The sequence below is a fragment of the Hypanus sabinus genome, chromosome 5 (assembly GCF_030144855.1).
Source record: "Hypanus sabinus isolate sHypSab1 chromosome 5, sHypSab1.hap1, whole genome shotgun sequence".
Classification (NCBI taxonomy): domain Eukaryota; kingdom Metazoa; phylum Chordata; class Chondrichthyes; order Myliobatiformes; family Dasyatidae; genus Hypanus; species Hypanus sabinus.
In genome coordinates this window covers 6,320,916-6,336,966 of record NC_082710.1, presented here as the reverse complement: position 1 = coordinate 6,336,966, position 16,051 = coordinate 6,320,916, and the positions used below count along the sequence as shown (strand labels likewise).

Below are 16,051 nucleotides of genomic sequence, written 5' to 3'. Positions count from 1 at the left end.
GACTGCTTGGTAGAAAGAGGAAACTCCCCTCCACCATCAGATTTCTGAATGGTTCGTGAACCCATGACTACGACCTCACTGTTTCTCATTTGCACACTCTACCAATTTATCTATCTGTCTCTTTACTTATTTATTTAGCTGTACAGCACAGTAACAAGCCTTTCCAGTCCAGTGAGCACACGCCACCCAATTTCACCCCTGTAACCGACCGACCATCTAACCTGTACGTCTTTGGAAGTGTCACAGCAGGAATGTACAAGCACTTTACAGACAGTTGGGAGCTGAACCCGAATTTTTGGGGCTGTGATAGTTCCTCTAGCGTTTTGTGTGTGTTGCTCTAGATTTCCAGCATCTGCAGAATCTCTTGTGTTTCTGATTTTAATCTATAAATCCAGAATCAGAAACAGGTTTATATTATCACTGCCTTACATAATGTGAAATCTGTTGTTTTGCTGCAACAGTACAGTGTAAAGACATAAAAGTACTATAACTTCCTAAAAATCATTAATAATACTGTATATATGAATAAATTACTATGAACTAATTATAAATTACTATACATTGCCATATTTATTTTATAAATTACTATTACATTTATTTTAGTAATCACAAAATTACTACATAAATAAAGAAAGAAAGAGAGAAAGCAAAATAAAATAAGAGTAAGTGTCCATGCATTCATGGGCCTTTCAGCCATTTTTCTGACAGAGAAGAAACTGTTCCTAAATAGCTGAGTGTGGGTCTATCCAGATAGTAGTAATGAGAAAAGGGCATGGTGAGGGTGGGTAATGGTTGATGCCCCCTTCTCGAGACACCAGCTTTTGCAGATGTCTTTCATGGTGGGGTGGCCCGTGATGAAGCCGGCTGATTCTACAGCCCTCTGCAGCCTCTGTATTGGAGCCCCCACACCCAGACCAAGAGATCACTCATCAGCAGAATTCATATGCAACCCCAGCCTCTAGTCACCTGGAAGAGACACTATGTTTTTGTTATTTATTTTAATTTAGAGATACAGCACAACAAAGGCCCTGCCGGCCCTTCAAGCCATACCACCAGCAACCCCCAATTTAACCCTAGCCTAACTATGGAGCAACTTACAATGACCAATTAACCTACTAACTGTGAGAGGAAATCAGAAAACCGACACTTTCCACAGAGAGGACATACAAACTCCTTACAAGTGATGTCAGGATTGAACTCTGACCTCCAACACCCTGAGCTGTTATAACACTGTGCTAACTGCTACACAACCATGGTGTATTACCCAGGGCCACTACACATGGGGCAAGTCCCCAGTTTTCTTCAAACACTCATTACCTTAGTTTGGCATAATTACTTTTCTTAGCCTTAATATATTTGTACGACAGGAAATGATGTACAGAATGGCATTGTGGGATTTGCAAGTGTATCCAATGGTAACCCAGTCTTGGATGAAGACTCTAAAAGTAGGGAAGTTCGGCTAACAGTTGAAAGACAAAAAAACAGGTAAAATCTTCATCTCAGCAACTCTTTACAACTCGTTCTCTGTCTTTATTGTGTCTTTGCACATTGTTTCAGTCTTGGTCTGTTTATATGTGGATTTTTATAATTTCTATTATACCTCAGTGGCTATTTCATTAGTTAATTCCTGCACCTAATAAAAGTGGTCACTGAGAGTATGTTCATGGTCTTCTGCTACTGCAGCCCATCCACTTCAAGGATTGACATGTTGTGCACTCAAAGATGCTCTTCTGCACACTACTGCTGTAGTGCATAGTTATTTGAGTTACAGTCACCTTCTTCTCTCATTAACAAGGCGTTTTCACCCATAAAACTGCCACTCACTGGATGCTTTTTTCTGTTTTTTGCACCATTCTCTCTAAATTCTAGAGACAGTCATGCGTGAAAATCCCAGGAGAATATGGTAACATATGCAAAGTTTGATAATAAATTTACTTAAAACTGCTACTTTTAGTAGAGACATTCCTCACTGATGCTGGTTGAAAATGAATTGATCCATTATGGAATCCTTAGAGAACCCAGCGATATCTTTGTAGTCTTTATCAGCAAGAAAATTCAGGGCTGATTTTAGAACTGAATCTACGAAGAGTGATAAACAGTCGTGTTTCAGACCTGCTCTTTGTATTTCTAACCAAAAGGAAGAAAAGCTGACGCATGTGACCTGGGAAGTTGGAAGGGACATGTGAATGAGGATCCAGTTCACGTCCCCAAAGATGGTTCAGTGGCTAGGCTCCGATACTACTGGTACATCTAGAACACAACCCCTTGTGTTTTAAATGTACAAGGAGTATTGGAACATAGTGCATCATGCCTGAAGATCAGTAGGGGAAAATCATCAAGTTACCTTTAATTTCCTCTGTGCAGGCTATAGAATACTGTTGTAGAAATGTTTTTTGGCTATTTAGATCTGAAGAGCATAAGACATAGGAACATATATATGTATATAGCTAGGTTAACCTAAGATTTTTGCACAGTACTGAACCAAGGACGAATCACATTTAACTCTTTCTATACAATTTCTGCTAGTGTGTAGATGAGAGATAGAATCTGGAGGGTTTGGTGAGAACATGGGAAACGTTAAGACAAAATATGCTTGATGTTGCATTCGTGTAAATGGGTGGTTCACAGATGGAACAGACTCAATGGGCCTATTTCCATGACTTTCAAGGACTCTACAACTAATGTTTTCAGTAAGGTTTATTGAATTATTTATTACTATGTTTGTATTTTCACTGTTCATCTTGTGCACATGGTTGTCAGTCCGTGTGTAGTTTATCATTGATTATATTGTATCTCTTTGTTCTCCTGCAAATGCCTGCAAGAAAATGATTCTCAAGATAGTATATGGTGATATTTACTGTACATATTATGACAAAAATTTACCTTGAACTTTGATATCCAGTGAATGAACATCTACCCATTCTATTTCAACACATTTGTGATATTTTGAGCAAAACACACAAAATGCTGGAGGAACTCAGCAGGTCATACAGCATCTATAGAAATGAATAAACAGTTAACATTTCAGGACAAGACCCTTCATCAGGTGGGGAAGGGGAGAGATTATGAGAGTGCTTTGTTTAATTAAATAATGTTCCAGTATTAAGTAGCTATGTAACTTCACTCCAGTTATTTTACGTGTGACATTTGCTTTGTATTTTCAGAGCTTTTGAGAATGTGACAATTTCTTGGCGCGTGACCTTTAATGAAACAGACGTGGTATTGCAAAGAGATGGGGTGGATCTGGTCAGTGAGCTCACAGCTCCATCAGGAATTATCCTCTGTGTTTCCGGAGAGACGCTATGCCCAATCACCATCAAGATCAAAGCAGACCAGGTCAGCAAACAGAAAGGCAGTGCTACTTCAAGAACTATTTAGAATGTCAATTTGAGAATACCTTTTCTCATGGACTAGATTATGAAGAACCTGAACTGTGGATGTTCTGACTATTCCTACCTAAAATACCAATTAGGGTACTTTTTATGAACCAATTATCAAAATCAAAACTGCCATTACTGGAAAGAAGTTATTTCAGGGTGCTGTGGGAATTGGCAGAGGTTATAGTAGACATGTTGGTAATCATTTATCAAAACTCTTTAGACTCTGGGCAGGTCCCGGCAGATTGGAAGACAGCAAATGTCACGCCACTTCTTAAAAAAGAATGTAGGCAAAAGACAGGCAACTATAGGCCAGTTAGCTTAACATCTGTGGTCGGGAAAATGCTTGAAGCTGTCACTTAGAAAGCAGTGGTTCCATTAGGCAGACACAGCATGGATTCAGAAAGGGCAGATCCTGTTTGACAAACTTACTGGAGTTCTTTGAGGACTTAATGAGTGCAGTGGATAGAGGGGAACAGGTGAATGTCATTTACTTGGATTTCCAGAAGGCGTTCGATAAGGTGCCACACAAGAGACTTATAAATAAGATACGGATGCATGGAGTCAGAGGAAGTGTATTGGCATGGATAGTGGATTGGTTAACCAATAGAAGGCAGTGAGATGGTATAAATGGGTGTTTCTCCGGTTGGCAGTCAGTGGTGAGTGGGGTGCCGCAGGGGTCGGTGTAGGGCCCACAGCTGTTTACCATTTACTTTGATAATTTGGAAGAGGGGACTGAGCGTAGTGTAGCAAAATTTGCTGATGGCACTAAGCTGAGTGGAAAAGCAAATTGTACAGAGGATGTGGAGAGTCTGCAGAGGGATATAGATAGGTTAAGTGAGTGGGCCAAGGTCTGGCAGATGGACTACGATGTTGCTGAATGTGAGATCACCCACTTTGGAAGGAATAATAGAAGAGCAGATTATTATTTAAATGGTGAAAGATTGCAGCATGCTGTTGTGCAGAGGGACTTGGGAGTGCTTGTGCATGAATTGCAAAAAGTTGGCTTGCAGGTGCAACAGGTTATTAAGAAGGCAAACGAAATGTTGACCTTCATTGCTGTTGGGATTGAATTCAAGAGCGGGGAGGTCATGCTGCAACTATACAGGGTACTGGTAAGGCCACACCTGGAGTACTGTGTGCAGCTCTGGTCTCTGTACTTGAGGAAGGATATCCTGGCTTTGGAAGCAGTGCAGAGGAGGTTCACCAGGTTGATTCCAGAGATGAAGGGGTTAACTTATGAGGAGCGATTGAGTTGCCTGGGACTATACTCTCTGGTATACAGAAAAATGAGAGGGGATCTTATAAAAACATACAACATTTTGAAAGGAGTAGATAAGATAGAAGTAGGAACGTGTTTCCATTGGTAGGTGAGACTAGAACTAGGGGATATTGCCTCAAGATTCAGGGGAGAAGATTTAGGACAGAGATGAGGAGAACCTGTTTTTCCCAGAGAGTGGTGAATCTGTGGAATTCTCTGCCCAGGGAAGCAGTTGAGGCATCTTCACTAAGTTTATTTAAGGTACAGTGAAATAGGTTTTTACATAGTAGGGGAATTGAGGGTTATGGGGAAAAGGCAGGTAGATGGAGCTGAGTTTATGGACAGATCAGCCATGATCTTATCGAAAGGTGGGACAGGCTCAATGGGTCACATGGCCTACTCCTGCACTTATTTCTTATTTTCTTATGTTGTGTTGTTACTTATTTTTATTTATTTAGAGATACAGCATGAAACAGGTCATTCTAACCCTATGAGCCACACTGCCTTAGCAACCACCTACTTCACCTAAGACCAATCACGTGACTAACGCACGGGATGTGTCTAGTGTGATAGTGTAGTGGGTAGCGCTTGTCGCTGTCACTTTCAGCATCCACTGCTGGCTAGCAGTCTTGTGAAAGGGAGAGCTGAATCTGTAAGTTTCTCCCTGCCAGTACACGGCCTCTCCAACAGCAAGCCTCATGTAGTGCCTCCTCGCTGGCAACACACGGAAACTGAACTCCTTTCAGACTCAGGCTGAACTACGGAGGACATGGAGGAGATCTGGCCCCTACACATGTAGCACGCAGGCCCACCGGTGTGTGGACACCTCCTGGTGCAAGTGAACCAGATCTCCAGCTGTGGGTAAAAGGTCTCACTTCCCTGTGAGTAGCCTCGGGAGAGACGAAGGCTACAGGAGTAAACCTGGACAGCAGATCTGGATTGGATGTCATTGAACATCCTTCTGGCAGCTCCCACAGCCAAGCTGGTGCCAAACGTATTGATCATGAGCTTTCCTTTGGACTACACTGGTGAGGCTGAGAGGGGCATCTTGATGACTGGGGCATCTCAGGAGCTCCATACCTTCCGCCCAGGCTTGTGATAATGACCATCATCACCCATTGTCCTTTGAGACAGATGGATGGCACCACCATAATCATGGGACAGTACACAGTAACCAATTAACCTACTAACTGGTACATCTGTGGACTGGGGGGGGGGGGGGGGACTGGAATGCCTGGAGGAAACCCACATTATCACAGGAAGAAAGTCTAAATTTCTTACATACAGCATCGGAATTGAGCTCTGAACCCTGGTGCCTGAGCTGTAATAGCATTGTGCTAACTGCTACGTTACTGTGGCACCCATATAGTCATGGAGCATTACTGTGTAGGAACAGGCCTTTCAGCCCATCTAGTCTGTGCCAAACTGTTATTTTGCTTAGTTCCATTGACCCACACCAGGACCATAGCCCTCCATACCCCTGCTATCCATGTACTTAACCAAATGTCCCTTAAATGTTGCAGTCCAGCAGCACTCCTACTTGCTACTGATATCATACTCTTACCACCCTCTGAATGAAGTTCCCTCTCAGATTCACCTTTATCCTCAACCCATGACCTCTAGTTCTAGTCACATCCAACCTCAGTAACAAAGGCCTGCTTGTGTTTATACCCCTCATAATTCTGTACACCTCAATCAAACCTCCCCCTCATTCTTCTGTGCTCCATTGCTGTACACTTAGAACGTAGAACGGTACAGCACAGGAACAGGCTCTTCGGCTAACAATGCTGTGCAAACCACTTTGTCCTAACCTATTCGGCCTTTCCCTATAACTCCCATCCTCAAGTCCTGACAGCATCCTTGTAAATGTTCTCTGCACTTTTTCAAAGTTATTGATATCTTCCCTGTAGGAAGGTGACCAGAACTACACACAATACTCCAAAATGGTCTTCTGCTCCTGTAAGACAATTGGCTCCCCTTTAATGAGTCTATATTCATGCATATTCGAAGTTTGTTTTCCTGAAACATTTTTAAATGTTGTTGGGGTAGGGATAAGTAAGCTATGGTCCATGGCAACTGTCAGATTGGCTCTTTATTTCCGGCTACAAGATCACAATCTTGTAGCCGGAAATTGGAACTAGACGGGAGAATAGCTTAGCTTCTGGTCGAGTGGCGGAGCAGACTCGATGGGCCAAATGGCCTACTCCTGCTCCTTTGTCTTGTGATCTTGTGATCTGTATAGTGCTTCTGATACTCTGCTATGCACAGTGTTTTTCCTTGGTCATTACAAGTGTTGGCCACTATCAAATTTCCAAGCATTCTTCAGCTCATGTTCTCTGTGTGTTGTTATTTATATGTATAGTTTGTCTTCTTTTGCATGTTGGCTGCTTGTCAGTCTTTGTGTGTAGTTTTTAATTGATTCTAGTGTACTTCTTGTTCTGCTATGAATGCCTGCAAGAAAAAAAATGTCAGGGTGGTACATGTACAGACATACTTTGATAATAAAATTTACTTTGATCTTCACTCATGCCACTCTTTACAAAGTTCAGTCTACATGACTGACAACAACTTTAGTCCCTAATCGTTGGCTCAAAATAAAACTAGCTGACCCAGCACAAATCATTGCACAACCTGCAGGGTGGGAAGCTTTTTAAACATATGGCAAAAAAAAAGGAATACTTAGGAACATTAATATCAAGTTGTGTTTTTAAGCACAAAATAACTGTAATGATGGTTCCATGATATCGTAGCAGTAAGCACGAAGCTATTACAGCTCAGGGAGTCGGAGTCTGGAGTTAAATCGCAGTGCCACCCGTGAGGAGGAGGGGTCTGCATGGGCTTCCTCCGGGTGCTGCTGTTTTCTCACACAGTCCAGTGACCTACCAGTTAGTAGGCTGGTCATTGTGAAGTGTTCCGTGATTGGGCTAGGGTTAAATAGGTGCATTGCGAGGCCGTATGGCTTGTTGGTCCGGAGGACCTGTACTGGCCTGTATCTCCACATAAAATGAAAAAAAAACAAATACTATCCAGTAGGAACACTGAGCAAATACTATAGAGAAGCTTTGTTAATTATCTCAAACCTTAGTTAGGTAGTGGGTCCTTATTTCTGAATATCTTTCAAAAATGCAGTCCATAAATGATGAATTGTAACTTTTATTTGTAACAGTAAAGTAAAAAACAAAATAATGAATTAAACATTGCTTCAGTGTGCTGAAGTGAAAATAAATTCTTTCCGTGACATTTTAAGCTTAGTGGTTAGTGCCACATTATTACAGCTCGGAGCATCGAAGTTCGGAGTTCAATTTTGATGTCACCTGTAAGGATTTTGAACATCCTCCCAGTGATGTGCATGCATTTTCTCTGAGTGCTCCTTTTTCCACCCACAGTCTAAAGACGTACCAGTTTGTAGGCTAATTGGTGATTGTAAATTTTCCTGTAATTAGGCTAGGGTTAAATAGGTAGGTTGCTGGGCGGCATGGCTTGAAAGGCTGGAAAGGACTGTTCCACACTGTATCTCAATAAATAAATTAAAGTGATGAGAATTAATTGAGTATTAACTGAGATTTGATTAATACAACTTCAAAAGAATTGACAATACTGTCTCCATACTTACTGTTGTGATTTCTTCATTGCAGATCCCAGAACCTGCAACATGGTTTCTTGTGGAAATCTATGAAGTGGGATCAGGAGCTTTGATAAATAACAGTGCTCGATTCATAAACATTACGGTTTTAGAGAGCGATAGCCTTCACGCGTTGATCTATTTTGCTTCAGGGTCTCGGCTTTCTGTGGTTCATCAGGAGACCACATTAGTTCACCTACAGGTTGACAAGAGTGCTGTTTCAAGTACAGTTGTAACTGTCAATTACAAAACACAGGTGCGTACAACAAGAAATTTCTTTTTCCAGTTTGTGAAGCGTGTTCTTTACGTTTACACATCTCACCTGAACTCTGAACTAATTCCACAACCTACACATTCATGGTTTTCAGTATTATTTTTTGATTGTTTTTTATACTTTACATTGCATATTTTGTCTTATTTTGCTTATTAGTTGTTTGTTGGTCTTTGTGTTTTTTTTTCCATAGATTTTATTGTATTGTGGTGACCCATTTCCTGGCACATCCGAACCGGCTCACAATTAGATAGCCTACGGGGGTTTGTGAGCACGGAGCTTTGGAGCCTCTGCGCCATGGGGGGCAGGTTGAGGGAGGCTTAAAAGTGAGGCTGAGGATTTTGAATAAAGTTTTTTCCTTCGACTGCAGTTACCGACTCCGTGTCGTAATTTTAGCGCTGCATGTAGCACACCGTTACAATTGGTGACCCCGACGGTCCAAACGATTTTTGGACCAGAAATGACCGACGCCGCCTCTGTTCATGCGGTTTTGTTGAAACTGCCGGGTTTCTGGACACAGCGACCGAACCTTGGTTCCAGCAAGCTGAAGCCCAATTCCACGTTCGCCAGATCACCTCAGAAGACACCCGCTACTACTACGTGGTGAGCTCCCTCGACCAGGACACAGCGGCCCAGGTTGCGGAGTTCGTACAGTCGCCCCCGGCAGATGGCAAGTACACGGAATTCAAAGCCCTGCTCCTCAGGACTTTCGGACTCTCACGGCGCGAGCAGGCTGCCCGTTTACTGCACCTGGATGGCTTGGGCAACAGACCTCCTTCGGCTTTAATGAATGAGATGTTGTCTCTAGCCGACGGACACACACCCTGCCTCATGTTTGAGCAGGCATTCCTGGAGCAGCTGCCCGAGGACATACGCCTGCTGCTGTCCGACGCGGATTTCAGTGACCCCCGGAAGGTGGCAGCCCGGGCGGACTTGCTGTAGAACGCCAAAAAGGTCCATCGCACAGATCTCCCAGCCACGCTCCCAGCAGCAAACCAGTCCAGGCCCGGCCGCGGAGCCCGCCAACCCCCGGCCCAATGAACACTGGTGCTTCTACCACCAGCGGTGGGGTGCAGAAGCCCACCGTTGTCGCCCGCCCTGCAAGTTCCCGGGAAATGCCAGGGCCAGCCGCCGCTGATGGCTACGGCGGCTGGCCATCGGGATAGCCTCCTGTATGTGTGGGACAGAAGGTCGGGACGCCGGTTTTTGGTCGACACTAGTACCGAGATCAGTGTTTTACCTCCGACGAGTTACGACACCCGCAGCAGGGCACCGGGGCCCCCCCCGAGGGCCGTGAACGGCAGCACAGTAAGGACCTATGGCACCTGTCAGGTGCAGCTACAGTTCGGCTCCAGCCAGTTCACGTGGGACTTTACACTGGCCGCCGTAGCCCAACTGCTTCTGGGTGCGGAATTTTTGTGGGCTCACAGCCTACTGGTCGACCTACCCAGGAAGAGACTGGTACACGCCGAGACCTTTCAGACGTTCTCCCTGGATGCAGCCCAGTTGCCAGCCCCTCACCTCGGCTCCATCACGCTGTCCGACAACGACTTCACCAGGGTCCTGGCGGATTTCCCATTGGTTCTGGCACCACAGCTCACAGCGGCCATGCCCCGACATGGCATACAGCACCACATCCCGACCCAGGGACCACCCCTCCACGCCCGCGCTCGGTGGCTTCCCCCGGACAAGCTCTGACTGGTGAAGGAGGAGTTCCAGAGGATGGAGGAATTGGGGATCATCCGGCGGTCCGACAGCCCATGGGCCTCCCCCCTGCACATGGTGCCCAAAGCGACGGGAGGCTGGAGACCGTGCGGCGACTACCGCAGGCTGAACGAGGCTACCACACCGGACCGCTACCCTGTGCCGCACATTCAGGACTTTGCAGCAAACCTGCACGGCGCACAGATCTTCTCCAAAGTAGACCTCGTCTGAGGGTACCATCAAATCCCGATGCATCCTGACGACGTCCCCAAAACGGCTCTCATCACCCCTTTCGGCCTTTTCGAGTTCCTCCGCATGCCGTTCGGCCTGAAGGATGCCGCACAGACGTTCCAGCGGTTAATGGACATGGTGGGACGGGACCTGGACTTCGCGTTCATCTATTTGGACGACATCCTCATAGCCAGCAGCAGTCGTCAGAAGCATCTGTCCCACCTCCGTCAACTCTGCGCCCGACTGAGTGAGTATGGTCTTACAATCAACCCCGCCAAATGCCAGTTTGGACTCGATACCATTGACTTCCTGGGCCACAGGATTACTAAAGACGGGGAACCCCTCTGCCCGCTAAGGTAGATGCGGTCCGCCACTTTCCCCGACCCACCACGATCAAAGGCCTTCAGGAATTCGTAGGTATGGTCAATTTCTACCACCGCTTCCTCCCTTCAGCTGCCTGGATCATGCGCCCCCTGTTCGCCCTGATGTCGGGTCCGAGCAAGGACATTACCTGGGACGAGGAGTCCGCCGCCGCTTTCGTTCAAACGAAGGAAGCTTTGGCGAACACCGCAATGCTATTACATCTCAGAATGGACGCCCCTACCGCCCTCACAGTGAATGCATCTAACACGGCAGTTGGTGGGGTGCTGGAGCAACTCATCGCAGGTCGCTGGCAACCCCTGGCGTTTTTCAACAAACACCTGTGGCCACCCGAGCTCAAGTACAGTGCTTTCGACCGGGAACTGTTGGCGCTCTACCTGGCAATCCGGCATTTCAGGTACTTCCTAGAAGGTCGGCCCTTCACCGCGTTCATGGACCACAAACCGCTTACCTTTGCGTTTACAAAAGCATCCGATCCGTGGTCATCCCGCCAGCAACGCCACCTGTCCTACATCTCTGAATACACAACGGATGTCCGGCACGTCTCGGGTAAGGACAATGTCGTGGCGGATGCGCTCTCTCGCCCTACCGTTCATGCCCTTTCCCAAGGGGTAGACTTTGAGGCACTGGCAGAGGCACAGCAGGCAGATGAGGAGATTCCGAGTTACAAAACCGCAGTCTCTGGTTTGCAGCTCCAGGACCTCCCCGTAGGCCCGGGTGAGAGGACCCTACTCTGTGACGTCGCCACCGGCCAGCCCCGTCCCGTCGTCCCGACAGCCTGGCGGCGCCGTGTTTTCGACTCCATTCATAACTTGGCGCATCCCTCCATCCGGACGACTGTCCGGATGGTTTCCAGCAGGTTCGTTTGGCACGGACTCCGCAAACAGGTCAGTGAATGGGCCAAAACGTGCATACACTGCCAGACGGCCAAGGTGCAGCGGCACACCAAAGCCCCACCGCAGCAGTTCCATCCCACCCACTGGCGTTTCGACCACATTCATGTGGATATCGTGGACCCCCTGCCAGTGTTGCGCGGAACGCGGCACTTCCTGACTATCGTGGACCGGTTCACAAGATGGCCAGAGGCGGTCCCGCTCACCGACACCACCTCCGAATCTTGCGCCCGAGCCCTGATCACCACCTGGATATCTCGCTTTGGTGTACCGGCCCACATTACCTCCAACAGAGGTGCCTAGTTCACCTCCAGCCTGTGGTCAGCTATGGCCAGCCTTTTGGGGACTCAGCTGCACCACACAACTGCCTACCACCCACAGTCGAACGGGCTAGTGGAGCGTTTCCACCGTCACCTGAAGTCGGCCCTCATGGCCCGCCTGCGAGGAGCCAACTGGGCGGACGAGCTTCCCTGGGTCCTACTCGGCATCCGCACAGTGCCCAAGGACGACCTGCACGCCTCGTCGGCCGAGTTGGTATACGGCGCGCCCCTGGTCGTCTCCAGGGAGTTCCTACCAGCCCCACGGGGGCAAGAGGAAGATCCCGCAGCAGCCCTGGGCAGACTACGCGAGAAGCTTGGTAACCTGGCCCCCATTCCCACTTCACAGCACGGGCGGAACCCGACCTGCGTACCCAAAGACCTGCAGAACTGTAAGTTTGTGTTTGTACGAAGGGGCGGGCATCGGCCACCGCTACAGCGGCCATACGAGGGGCCGTTTATGGTGCTCCGGAACAACGGGTCCACGTTCGTGCTGGACGTTGGGGGGAAAGGGGAGGTTTTCACGGTGGACCGACTCAAACCGGCCCATGTGGACCTGGTGCAACCAGCCGAGTTTCCAGCACCTCGGCGCAGAGGCCGACCTCCCAAGCAGGTTCTGGCCCAGACTGTGGACATTGGGGGGTGTATCGCCGGTTCTGGGGGGCGGTTATGTGGCGACCCATTTCCTGGCACATCCGAACCGGCTCACAATTAGATAGCCTACGGGGGTTTGCGAGCACAGAGCTTTGTAGCCTCTGCGCCACGGGGGGGAGGTTGAGGGAGGCTTAAAAGTGAGGCTGAGGATTTCGAATAAAGTTTTTTCCTTCAACTGCAGCTACCGACTCCGTGTCATAATTTTAGCGCTGCATGTAGTGCACCGCTACAGTATTACTTTCCTGTAAATTTCAGAGAAGTAAGTGATGACATCTACATATCTTAATAATGTATTTACTTTGAACTTTGGTTTCCAGATGATTGTCAATACCTTTGAGTTGTTCATAGTTTCTAACTTATAAAAGTAGTGAAATCATTTCATTTTCACACCCGGTTATTTCTGGAATGAAACTGCAGTGAGCAAAACAGTTTTGAATTGTCTTGCTGCTAATCTCTTGCCAACCATCGGTGACAAATATCACTGCTTTTTGAACACAAGCAGACACAAATGATGCTATTTATTAAACTGTTTGTTTTAAGCACGATGCAGTGTCTAACAGCCACACAAGTGCATGTGTCTGACACTGGTTACAAACTGTTTGGCAACAATTTCCTGCCCCAATTAAATGGCATAGCATCCCAAATAAACAAAGGGACTCCCGGCTATTTTCTCGATTAGTTTTTGTTCTTTAAAAGTTGTCCTAAATAAGCAGCTGCCCCAATTAACCAATGGACCGATTAACTGGAATCCACTGCTCGTTTCCATTTCTGTTGAAGAGTTTTTACAGATTTTGTAAATAACATTTGTAAATAATTCACAATGGTGTAATGTGTAATAGCAGAATCAATCTGTGTTTATAAAATGGAAAGACAAATAAATAATGTAATTTTTCATTAACCTTTTGTTTTATAGGAATTAACAAAGGCTGAGCTGGTGGGTGAGACATTAATATCACCAGCAATTGCTGCAATGGATTTTGTGAAATTGGATGGCAGTTTAACCTTTCAACCAGAACAGTTAAGAATTTCATTGGATATTGTCCTTACTCCAGAACTAACATCTTCCAATCCATTGCCCAAACGATTCCAAGTGGTGCTCTACAATCCGACGCCAGGAATTCAGCTGGATGAGTATTTCAATGTAGCAAATATTACAATAGTCACGGACACTAAATCTCAGTTCCTCTGGGGTTTAGTTGATCAGTTGCACCAACCCCCTAGTGATGAATTAATAAATGAAGTTCTTCAGAAACTGCAGAGCAAGATTACTGTGGAAACCACAAGAGAACAGCTCGATGCAGTAACAGAAGTATTCAAAAAGGTGAATCTTAGAATTTTAAGTCAAGCAATTTGAATCTCAATACCATAATTATGTTGCTATTTTTATAAGAGAACTGCAAAGCCTTTTTTTTCAAACGTACTTGTAATACAGTAATCCTGGGCAGCGATATATCTTGACAATTTGCCTGAACATGCAGCAGTTAGTATATTATTGGTTGGTTGTCATGTCCTATAATGACAGGCGACCTGTGCGGGAGAGGTTTTCAAGTGGAAAAGCTGTTGCACTGGGCAGTTCCATTCCCTCAACCTCAGAAGTCTGGGTCCAGTGGCAAGAGTTGATGTCACAGCTGGGGTCTTCCTTGGTTGCAGTGGATGACCATGGCTTCTCCTGTGCCTCAAGATGGCTCTCACTCCCCATTCCCAACATCATTTGCTCCTGCCAGATTTAGACGTGCACTCTGCTCCATGCTGGGAAATACAGTACTGTGCAAACGTTCTTAAGCACCCTAACTATGTATTGTATATGTGCCCAAGACTATTGCACAGTACTGTAGCATTGTACAGTGCATAAACAATAAGGTGTGAAGTCATAATGAGGTAGATTTTGAGGTCAGAAGTCCATCTTATTGTACTGGAGAAAACATTCAGTAGTCTTATAGCAGCAGATAGAAGTTGTCATTGAGTCCCGGCGTATGTGCTTTTGGGCCTTTGGCCAGATGGGAGGGAGGAGTAGAGAGAATGTCGGAGTAGGTGCATGGGTGAGGTTTTGATTAGTCTGGCTGCTCTAAAAAGGCAGCAAGAAGTGTAGACAGATACAGGTTTATTTTACCTGTTCATTATCTTATTAAGCCTTCTAATGATAGTGTAACTATTCTATCTACTTCACTTTGAGGACTGTATTAGTGTTAAGAATTCTAATTTTGCTAACGTCCCTGGAGGAAAATTATATTCAGCACCGCTATGTTATTTAGGCACTCTGAAACAAAATGTAATAGATTATTTTACTCATAACCTATTAGGTGATCCAAGAAGGAGAAAAGAGACCTCTTGATGATACCAGCATTAGACTATTGTACAATAGTCTTTGTGCACTGCTGGATGCCACCCGCAAGGATACCAAAGGGCTTAGTCTGCTGGTTGAAGTGACTGAGAGATTTGCCTTCTCACTTCTCACTGGTGTAGAATGTGGATCGCCTGGCCAGAGGTAAAATTATTCAAAGTTTTCAGATTTTAATGGATTAATTCATCGAGCAGCAGCTTTTATCTCAATATAGAAATTGCATTTCGTGCTGCGGATAATGAATACATGACAGCTTTTAGTAAGAAACTAGCAGTATGCCTGATGTTCTGTGTGTGAAGGAAGAGAAGAAGGTGCAGTTACTTCAAGAAAATGCCCTAAAAGCTGAAAGAGCTAAAGGTACATAAGTCACCCAGACCAGATGAACTGCACCCTAGATGTAGCTTTAGAGATTGTGGTGGCATTAGAAATGATCTTTCAAAAAATCATTGGACTTTGGCATGGTGCCAGAAGACTGGAAAATTGCAATTATCACTCCACTCTTTAAGAAAGGAAGAAGGCAGCAGAAAGGAAATTATAGACCAGTTAGCCTGACCTCAGTGGTTGGGAAGATGTTGGAGACAATTGTTAAGGATGAGTTTATGGGGTACTTGGTGACACAGGACAAGATAGTACAAAATCAACATTGTTTCCTGTCTGATGAACCTGTTGGAATTCTTAGAGGAGATTACAAGTAGGATAGATAAAGGGGATGCAGTAGATGTTGTATATTTGGACTTTCAGAAGGCCTTTGACAATGTGCCACACATAAGGCTGCTTACCAAGTTAAGAGTCTATTGTATTACCGGAATGTTACTAACGCATTGGCTGATTGGTAGGAGGCAGGGAGTGGGAATAAAAGGATCCTTTTCTGGTTGGCTGCCGGTGACTAGTGGTGTTCTGCAGGGGTCGATATTGGGACCACTTCTTTTTATGCTGTATATAAATGATTTAGATAACGGAATAGATGGCTTTGTTGCCAAGTTCACAGGTGATACAAAG

At 45.8% G+C, this 16,051-nt stretch overlaps 1 protein-coding gene across 1 annotated transcript in view; it reads left to right on the top strand.

Moving 5' to 3' along the window:
* adgrv1 (adhesion G protein-coupled receptor V1) overlaps positions 1-16,051 on the top strand; it is a 539,532-nt gene that overhangs the window by 336,471 nt on the left and 187,010 nt on the right. Inside the window, exons 75-79 of the mRNA XM_059969328.1 lie at positions 1,368-1,485; positions 3,165-3,336; positions 8,274-8,516; positions 13,625-14,032; positions 15,012-15,196. Coding sequence (XP_059825311.1) covers positions 1,368-1,485; positions 3,165-3,336; positions 8,274-8,516; positions 13,625-14,032; positions 15,012-15,196 — 1,126 coding nt within the window. The remainder of the gene's footprint in view (positions 1-1,367; positions 1,486-3,164; positions 3,337-8,273; positions 8,517-13,624; positions 14,033-15,011; positions 15,197-16,051) is intronic.